Source organism: Chrysochloris asiatica, unplaced genomic scaffold (genome assembly GCF_000296735.1).
Source record: "Chrysochloris asiatica unplaced genomic scaffold, ChrAsi1.0 scaffold00056, whole genome shotgun sequence".
Lineage (NCBI taxonomy): Eukaryota > Metazoa > Chordata > Mammalia > Afrosoricida > Chrysochloridae > Chrysochloris > Chrysochloris asiatica.
Genome location: NW_006408574.1, coordinates 3,332,979 through 3,342,527, shown reverse-complemented (window position 1 = coordinate 3,342,527; position 9,549 = coordinate 3,332,979). Strand labels below are relative to the sequence as shown.

The 9,549-nt window shown below is 44.0% G+C and overlaps 1 protein-coding gene across 1 annotated transcript in view; it reads left to right on the top strand.

Annotated features, from left to right (window-relative positions):
* The first annotated feature begins 7,804 nt into the window (after positions 1 to 7,804).
* The window catches only part of LOC102838717 (ficolin-1-like), a 9,893-nt gene continuing 8,148 nt past the window's right edge, over positions 7,805 to 9,549 (top strand). The window contains exon 1 of the mRNA XM_006863823.1: positions 7,805 to 7,874. Within this exon, the coding sequence (XP_006863885.1) occupies positions 7,805 to 7,874 (70 nt within the window). The remainder of the gene's footprint in view (positions 7,875 to 9,549) is intronic.

Sequence of the window (9,549 nt, the reverse complement as noted above, 5' to 3'; positions counted from 1 at the left end):
GCCCATCTTCCAGTATGGAGTGTAGGTCTACTTCCAGCTCATTTGCCTCAGTCACTTTATCTTGTTTCTGGTCATGTGCAGATTGGTCATCTGCTTCTGTTTTGGGGGCATATTTCAGGAGTTATCTGTGGCCTTAATACTTAGATGGGTGCATATTTTGGTATTTTTTACACTTTCTGGTTGCTTCCAGGTAGATGTGATCAGGAGATGGGCTTCTCTTTTCACTCTTCTTCCTGAGAAATTTCAAGATGCCACTGTTGGTCATTATGATGTAACTCAGGATTTACTTTTCAGCCTGTTTTGTTTTTAGTCTGCTTTTCCCACTCCACAAATCCCCATTCAGGCCTTTTTCCTAGTGATAAACAGTTCAGGACTGGCTATGGCCATTTTGCACTGCTGTTTGGTTTTAAGTGGAAATTGCCCCTTTAAATTTCAAGGATATCTGTGCGCATGCATAGTAGAACCTGCTGGGGGTGGGGGCGGGGTGTCCACTCACTCAGGCACCCCCTCTAGTCACCAGAATGGAGGTGTGCAGACAGCAAGAGACCAATGAACAGCTAAAAAAAAAAAAAAAAAAAAAAGAGTGTCCACACCTTTTTCTCCGTGGTTATGTCAGGCATCTGTGGCTGCTCTGATCCTTCACCCACTCAGTCTCACTCAAGATGGCTGTTCAGGGGGCAGTTGAGAGCCTTGGTTTTGAAAGCACTGGATTTCTTGCTTCTGCTACAAATTCCACTGACTGAGGCTTCCAAACATCTAAATATTCCTTTATACATGGTTCAGAGTTCTGGCACCATCCCCTGAGCCTGCTTGGTCAGGTATTCTGTGTTGCTGACAGAGCTCCTCACTGCACTTCTACTTGATCCATCATCTTGTTTGTTCTCCAGTTCCTTTAGCTTTTAAGTTCAGGCCATAAACCTTATTATTCTATCTATAACTGGCAAACTTTGATTGCCCCCTTTAAGAGGTCTGTGAATTATTCTTGGAACCCTCATTGACTTAGCTCATTTGGCATCTTTAAAGGTTTTAATCGCATTTATAAATCAAATGCATCCAAACTTCTGTTGTAGTATTTCAGTTTTCTACCTTCATCAAAACCTGTTGTATATGAGCGACCTTTTAGAATTCTAATAATTTAAATATGTGAATATGATGAAGGAAACCTGATGGTCCAGGAAGTTAAGCGTTGGGCTGCTAACTGCAAGGTCAGTGGTTCAAACCCATCTGCTGTTCCTCAGAAGCATGATAAGGCAGTCTGCTCCCATAAAGATTTACCATCTAGGAGCAGTTCTGTGTTGTCCTTTACAGTCACTATGAGTAGGAACTGACTTGATGGCAGTGGGTTTGGGTTGTTTTGTTGTTTTTTAATGACTGTGATAAACTTCAAACGTCAAGTCAGTGCCAACTCATGATGATGCTGTAGGGCAGAGTAGAAATTCCTCATAGGGTTCTGAGTCTGCTGGTCTTTAAGGAAGCACACTACAGTATCTTTCTCCCATGAGAACAACTAGTAGGTTAGAACTGCTGACCTTTTGGTAAGCAGCCAAACCCTCAATCACTGGGACTCTTCAATGCTTCCATACTGTGTACAAACACCCCAAGTTTTCCCCATCAAATTACTAATTGGTTTGATTGCACAATTTCACATTCACACACAGATGTGTCACTTTGTCACTGTAATGGACGAAATTCTTTTCAATATTGTCAATACTTGAAATGCAAAATTGGCATAGATTTCCTTATATGATATAGAATACAAATGCTGTGGCTGTCAACCTCTTAATTCTATCTTTATTTGTAAACAAATATTCACTGAGTTGGGCAAATGCCACTTTCGTGAGCACAGATGGCTAGGGACAAGGAACTTGGCAGGGGGATGTAGGCTCCAGGTAACCACTCTGAAAGTGTCATGATCTCGGTACTTTCCTTGCCCATGTCCTCGCCACACTGAAAGCAGATGCCAGGAGGTCCCATCCCAGGTCTGTGTCCCCAGGCCAGACTCCTCACTTGACTGGACCTGACAGCCCCTTGCTGTTGAGAAGTCAAGTTCAGCTCATTGAATTTAATGAGCTAGGAGTGCTATCATACTCTCAGAAACACAACTCCAGAGATGTAGAAAGATGTTCAATAGGATACGTAATTCCCACAGGGCTTTGTTGGATGTTGGGGTGGGGAGTGGGGGGAGGTCACAATTCTAATCCTTCTACTGCTGCATCTGGACAGGGTTTGTTGAGGGGCACAGACTTGCTCCCTCTGTATCAAACCGGACTCAGCTCAGGGTGAGATTTTTGCCTCAGGATTTTCTCTTCTCTAAGATACATGGAGAAACCATTGAAATCCAGTCTATGGGAATGGGTGTCTAGCAGCCCCTGAGTTATTTAATGTGTTCCTTCCTCTTCTGGCTTGAAGTCATTGTTGTTAGGTGAACTTGAGTCAATTCTGACTCACAGTGACCCTGTGTATAACAGAGCAAAACAGTACTGGATCCTGAGCTGTCCTCACAATCCTTGCTACATTTGAACCTATTGCTGCAGCTACTGTGTCAGCGTATCTCGTTGAAGGTCTTCCTCTTTTTCACTGAACCTCTGCTCTACAAAACAGGGTGTCCTTCTCCTGAGAACATGTCCAAAGTACATGAGATAAAGTCTTGCCATCCTGGCTTCTAAGGAGCATTCTGGCTGCAGTTTTTCCAAGACAGATATGTTTATCCCTCTGCAAGTCCATGGTATATTCAATATTCTTTGTTAGCACTATAATTTGAAGGCAATAGTTCTTCTTTGGGCTTCCTTATTCATTGTCTAGCAGTTGAGTGTGTGAGGTGACTGAAAAGGTCATGACTTGAGTCAGGCATATTTTAGTCCTCAAAATGCCTGAACCAAGTCATGCATATTTGTTCTTTATTATTATTATTATTTGACACTTTAAATCGATCTTTTGCAGAAAACTTGCTCAATATAATACATGGTTTGATACTGCTGCTTCCATGGGTGTTGATTGCAGCTGTAAGCAAAATCAAGCGCTTGACGACTTCATCTCTTCCCCGCTTATCACCATGTCGTTTACTTGCCCAGGTTTGCTGATGGTTGTTTTCTTTATGTTGAAGTGCAATCCACACTCAGTGGTTTGATCTGTGATGAAGTCCTTGATCTTCATCAGTAAGTGTTTCAGGTCTTCTTCGCTTTCAATAAGCAAGGCTGTGCCATCTACATAGTGCTGGTTGTTGATGAGTTTCCACCAATCCTGATGCTGGTTCTCCTTCACAGTTGCTAGGATCATTTGCTCAGACCGAATAAGTATGGTGAAGGGTTGCCACCTTACAGTACACCTTTCTGGATTTTAAAGACACAGTTAGTCCGCTTTCTGTGACTGCTTCTTCGTCCATGGACAGGTTCCACGTGAGCTCAATGACTGATCCCTGGGAATTCCATTTGATGATGACCAGATATAGAGTTGCCATTTATGTTTCTGAAGAAAGGTGTCTGCACGGGATAAGTTCTGTTCTTTCACAATTCTATCATGTGATTTCCGAAGTTGTTACGACCACTAAGGCCATATCTTACAATTGCTGGTCCTTATTTGTTTCAATTTTCACATTCCAATCACCAGAAATCATTAACTGATTTTGATTGCGTATTTGATCCATTTCAGACTGCAGAAGTTGGTAGAACTCTTCCATTTATTTTGAATAATAGTCACACTCAGTGGTCTTCCTTATTTGTTGTTGTTGATAGGTGCCGTTGAGTCTGTTTCAACTCACAGTGACCCTGTGCACACACAGCAGAATGAAACACTGCCCAGTCCTATGCCATCCTCTCCACTTAGTTATGTTCGAGCCCAGTTTTGCTGCGTCTGTGTCATGTGTTTTGCTGTTGTTTTTAAGTTCCATTGAGTTGGTTGTGGCTCACAGTGAACCTGGATCGGGTTTCTGAGGAGTGGCTGGTGAGCCTGAATGACAGACCTTGTGGTTCACACTGACCTTGCTTATCCTACAACACCACACCAGGACTCCACGTATATTATCCTATCACTGGAAACATTGTATTTCAAGATAGATCTTGGAAAGCTCTTTGCCATTCTTCAATTTGTCATTTCCAGCATAGTAAACCATAAGCTTTTTTTATTCACAATGGCCAATACCAGTCCATTTCAGCTCACTGGTGCCTAGGATCTTGTTCCTTATGCCTTCCACTTCATTTCTGATGACTGCCATTTTCTTAGATTCAGACTTGGACCATTCTATGTTACAATTATAAATGACTATTTGCAGCTGTTTCTTCTCATTTTGGGTTGTGCCACATCAGCAAATGAAGGGCCTGAAATCTTTACTCTGTCTTAACGCTATTAAGGTCAACTGTCCTGGTCTACTATAGGATAAGTGTTGTTGTTGTCAGGTGCCATCGAGTCGGAACCGACTCATAGCGACCCCATGCACAGCAGAATAAAACAATGTCCGATCCTGGGCCAACCTCACTACCGCTGCCACACTTGACGCCATCAATGATGCCACCTGGCTGATCCATCTCGTTGGGGGTCTTCCTCTTTTTCTCTGACCTTCCACCTTACCCAGCATGACATCCTTCTCCAGAGACTGTTCCCTCTGGACAATATGTCCAAAGTAGGAGAGACGAAGCTTAGCCATCCTGGCCTCCAAGGAGCACTCTGGCTGCACTTCTTCCAAAACAGATCTATTGGTTCTTTTGGCAGTCCATGGCACTTTCAGTATTCTCCTCCAACACCACAACTCAAAGGCATCAATTCTTCTACAATCTTCCTTATTCACTGTCCAGCTTTCGCATCCATATGAGGTTATTGAAAATACCATGGCTTGGGTCAGGCGCACCTTAGTCCTCAAGCTGACATCTCTGCTCTTCAATACTTTAAAAAGTTCCTGTGCAGCAGATTTGCCCAGTGCAATACATCGTCTGATCTCTTGACTGCTGCTTCCACTAGTGTTGATAGTTGATCCAAGAAGAATGAAGTCCTTGACCACTTTAATCTTTTCTTCATTGATAAGAATGTTGTTTATTGGTCCAGTGGTGAGGATTTTTGTTTTTCTGACATTGAGATGCAACCCATACCGAAGACTGTGTTCTTTGATCTTCATCAGTAAATGTTTCAAGTCTTCTTCACTTTCAGCAAGCAAGGTTGTATCATCTGCATATTGCAGGTTGTTAATGATAATATCCATGCACCTTAGGATAATATCCATGCGCCTACAGGGAAGCCCAGTTAATACCATTATTATTCAAATGTATGCACCAACCACTAAAGCCAGTGAAGATGAAATAGAAGAATTCTACCAACTTCTTCAATCTGAAATTGATCAAACATGCAATCAAAATATATCGCTCATTACTGGGGATTGGAATGCAAAGGTTGGGAGCAAAGAGGAAGGACCAGTAGTTGGAAAATTTGGACTTGGTGATAGAAATGATGCTGGAGAACAAATGATAGAATACGGACTAGACAACACTGTCGGTTTGAACTGCGATGTCAACAGTTCAAATGCACCAGCCATTCCTTGGAAACCCTCCACAGCGTTGTTCTGAGCTGCAACCAACTCGATGGCATTTAGCAACAAAGATTTACCAGATCTTTTTTAAGCATCTGGAAGTCTGGAAGTTATGTCCACATGAATGACTTTGTTGTTGTTGTTGTTTTGAAATGCCATTGAGTCGGTTCTGACTCACAGCAACTCGATATAGAGTTTCCAAGGAGCACCTGGTGAGATTGAATGCCCGTCTTGTGGTTCACAGTCCAGTGCTGATCCTACAGTGCCACACCAGGAGTCGATATTTGAAATATGGCTTCCAACATCACCGCAACACACAAGCCAGCACAGCACAACACACAGTCTGGCACCTCTCAAGAGCCTGCCACGACTGGAACCGGGATACTGTCCCTAGGCTGCCCAGTACCCTTTGCCATTGTCCCAAAGTACAAGGTTTGCATTATGACACTAAAGGTCATCTTGTTAAATGTTAGAAATCTATGCATTGTAATAAATAAATCATCTTTTAGCTATGCTATTAACTAACCTTTAGAAATAGGTTGTTTGTTTCACAAAATTGATTCTAGGTGACCAGTCCCGCTGAAACCAGAAAGACTGGTCCCATTATTTTTAACTTGCACTTAAAACGAATTCTTGCAGAAAAAAAACCCAAAAAAACAAGATTAATGTTTTCAGAACAAATGAACCTATCCCACTTTATTTACTGGTGACCAAATCCTGTTTTCAAAACTTTAGGTGTCTTTTTTACCAGTACTCACAGGTCTTGTGATGGTCGTATAACTTTTTAGCCAAAACGTTACTTAGAAGCTAGGATGACGAGCTATCATCTCTCAGACTTTGGACATATTATCAAGAGGGACCAGTCCCTGGAGAAGGATATCATGCTTGGTAAAGTGGAGGGTCCGTACAAAAGAGGAAGACCCCCAACGAGGTGGGTTGGTGTAGAGACAGCAGCAATGAGCTCAAGCTTAACAACAATTGTGAGGTTGGTGCAGGACTGGGCAGTGTTTTGTTTTGTTGTGCAGAGGGTCACTATGAGTTGGAAATGACTGGTTGATGCCTAACAGTAGCAAAAAACAAACAAACAAAAAAACACACCCCAAATGTCAACCAATCAGACACCTTGCTCAAAAGTTCCTGATAGTTTTGCATATATGCATGCTAAGAATACTAACTAACTGGTGGACCCACTGACTTGCTAAATGGGGTGCTGCCTAATTGCAAAGTATCTATCCAGCCTGTCTGTCACTGGAGTTCACAGTTGTTTAGTCTTTGACACCAGTCTTCTGGTTTGTCTAGCCCACCCTGTCTCTTACCTGTGAGTCCTTTGCCCAAACAAACACCCACTCACAGCAACCCTAGAGGACAAGGTCGAACTGCTTCTTGGCTTCTGAGACTCTCTTTACAGGAGCGGACAGCCTCATCTTCAGAATGACTGGTGGGTTTGAACTGCTTACCTTGAAATAAGCAACTCAACAAGCTAACTAACAGTGAGTCACCAAGGCTCCTGAAGAGTCCTCCCTGGTTAGAGCCAGATCCTTGCATGCTGGCCCAGGAACTCTTCACCCACAGACATTTCTTTCTCTATCCTCCATCTCCGAGTCCTGGTGTGGCACTGTGGGTTAATGCATTGGACTGCAAAGCTGGTTTGAGCTGGTTCAAGCTCACCAGTCACTCCTTGGAAACCCTCTTGTTTTTGTTAAGTGCTGTCGAGTTGATTCTGACCCATAGCGACTCTGTATAGGGTTTCCAAGGATTGCAGTCTGACGCATTAGCTCACAGTGCCACACCAGGACTCCTCAGAAACCCTATACAGGATCACTATGTGTTGGAACCAACTTGACAACAGTTGACAACAACAACAACACTCTCAATCCCATGTAGTTTCTTAGGTCTCTAGTGGAAGGTTCTAGACATCTGCAGACTTTGAGACCAAGTGAACTAGAATGTTTGACAAGGGTGTGAGGTTAGGCCTCAGGGCACCGTAAGGCACCCATTGTAATGAGTTGGGGGCTAGCTGGCTGGGCTTTCTCCAAAGGCACAAACAGGATGGCTCATCCCTTAGGGAACCTTCTTAGTGGGAAGGAAGTGTCCTTGCTGAGAGGAAGTGAAGCTAAGTAAGTAGGAAGTAGGATGAGACTGGGGAAAAGGACGTGTTCTGGGACTGGCCCCACCACCAAGCCACAAGACATGAGAAGTAGAGGCAGAGGTCATGATGGGTTGTTAGCTTTTAAAGAGTGAGGTTCCTTCTGCAGCAGAGTCAAGAGCTACGGAGTCCGGAGAGCCTAAGCCATGGGGCCCACTGCCCTGCTCTTCATTGCCTTGGGCATCAAGGTATTTGTGGCCTGTGACACCTGCCCAGGTGAGTGAGACTCCAGGGGAGGAGGCCCTTAGCAGGTATGCATTTCTGGACTCTGAAATCTGTCAGCTTCACTTCTGACTATCTGTTGTGGGCCAGGTCTTTTGTGGACACTCCCCCTTTCTTTTTTCAATAGCTCATGTTCAGGATTGTTGTTCATAGATAAGACAGGGGTTCAAAGAGTCAGGTACAACCTTATGCAGATGCTGGGGGCAGACAATGTGCAGATGGTGTCTGGACCCAAACCCTGCTCCCAGTGCCAGCAGGAATCCTGAGTTTCCTGGTCTTCTCAGACCTCAGGGCTCTCCTCTGTAGGCCTAGTTGTTGTCCAGTGGACTTTGACTCCATGTGTAGAGTAAAGCTGCAACCCATCGTGTTTTCAAGGACTGGCTTTTCAGAAGTAGATCACCAAGCCTTCGGTGTGGACTCTAAACACCAACCTTTCAGTTGAGGGCTGAGGCTTTCAGCATTTACATCACCCAGGACCTCACTCTGTCCAGGGTGGTAAAAACTCTCCATGAGGAGGAAGGACATCTGGAAGACTGTGGTCCAGGTGGGCACCAGGTCAGAATGTGCTTCAGTTGTCACCATTGCTGGGACATAGGCTGAAAATAAGACCTTCCAATGGAAGTGGCTGAGTACCCAGGGAGTTGGGGCTTTCAGTCCAGAAGGTGCCCAGCTCTGGGGACAGTCAGTTCTCACTGTGACACTTGGGCTGCAGAAGCAAGGGTGACAATGGCCCCAGAGGCTCCAGTTCTCATTCCTCTGGGTCTCCGAGTCTTGCTCAGATGGCTCTCACACACGGGGCCCAAGCTTCCTCCCTGCCCTGAGAGTCTGGCTTAGGAACTTGTTAACCATTCATTGACTATAGCCTTAGAAAAGATGACCAGATTCCCAGTGCCCTGGTAGGCCTGCTAGCACAGTTTGGAGGGGCCAAACAAACAAACAAACAAACCCACTGGTGTCCAGTCAATTCTAAATCATAGTGACCCTATTGTTGTTGTTGTTGTTGCTGTAAAGTGCCGTCGAGTTGGTTCCAACTCATAGCGACCCTGTACAGGCTTTCCAGGGAACAGTTGGTGGGTTTGATCTGCCAACCTTGTGGTTCACAGTCCAGTGTTGATCCTTTAGTGCCAGACTAGGAGTCATTATGTTGTTGTTGTTAAGTGCTGTCGAATCGGTTCATAGCAACGCTGTATAAGATTTCCAAGAACTGGCTGCTGAGCTTGAACCTCCGACCTTGCGGTTCGTACCGACCTTGCAGTCCAAAGCATTAACCTGCAGGGCCACACCAGGAATCCCAGAAGTCCCTACATGGCTGTTGTTGTTAGGTGCCATAAAGTTGGTTTGGACTCATAACAACCTTATATAAAGTTCCCAAGGAGCAGCTGGTGAGCTTGAACTGCTGACCTTGTGGTTCAAACTGGCTTTTCAGTCCAGAGCATGAACCCACAGTACCACAGAGTAAAACTGCTCCATAGGGTTGTTTGTTTGTTTGTTTTTGGAAAAAATAGTTTTTTAAATTTTTGACATAATTTGGGAATGACAAAAAAGTTGCAAAAACGGCACCAAAAAAATGGGAATATATACATATATATACATATACATATACATATACATATACATATACATATATATACATATACATATACATATACATATACATATACATATACAT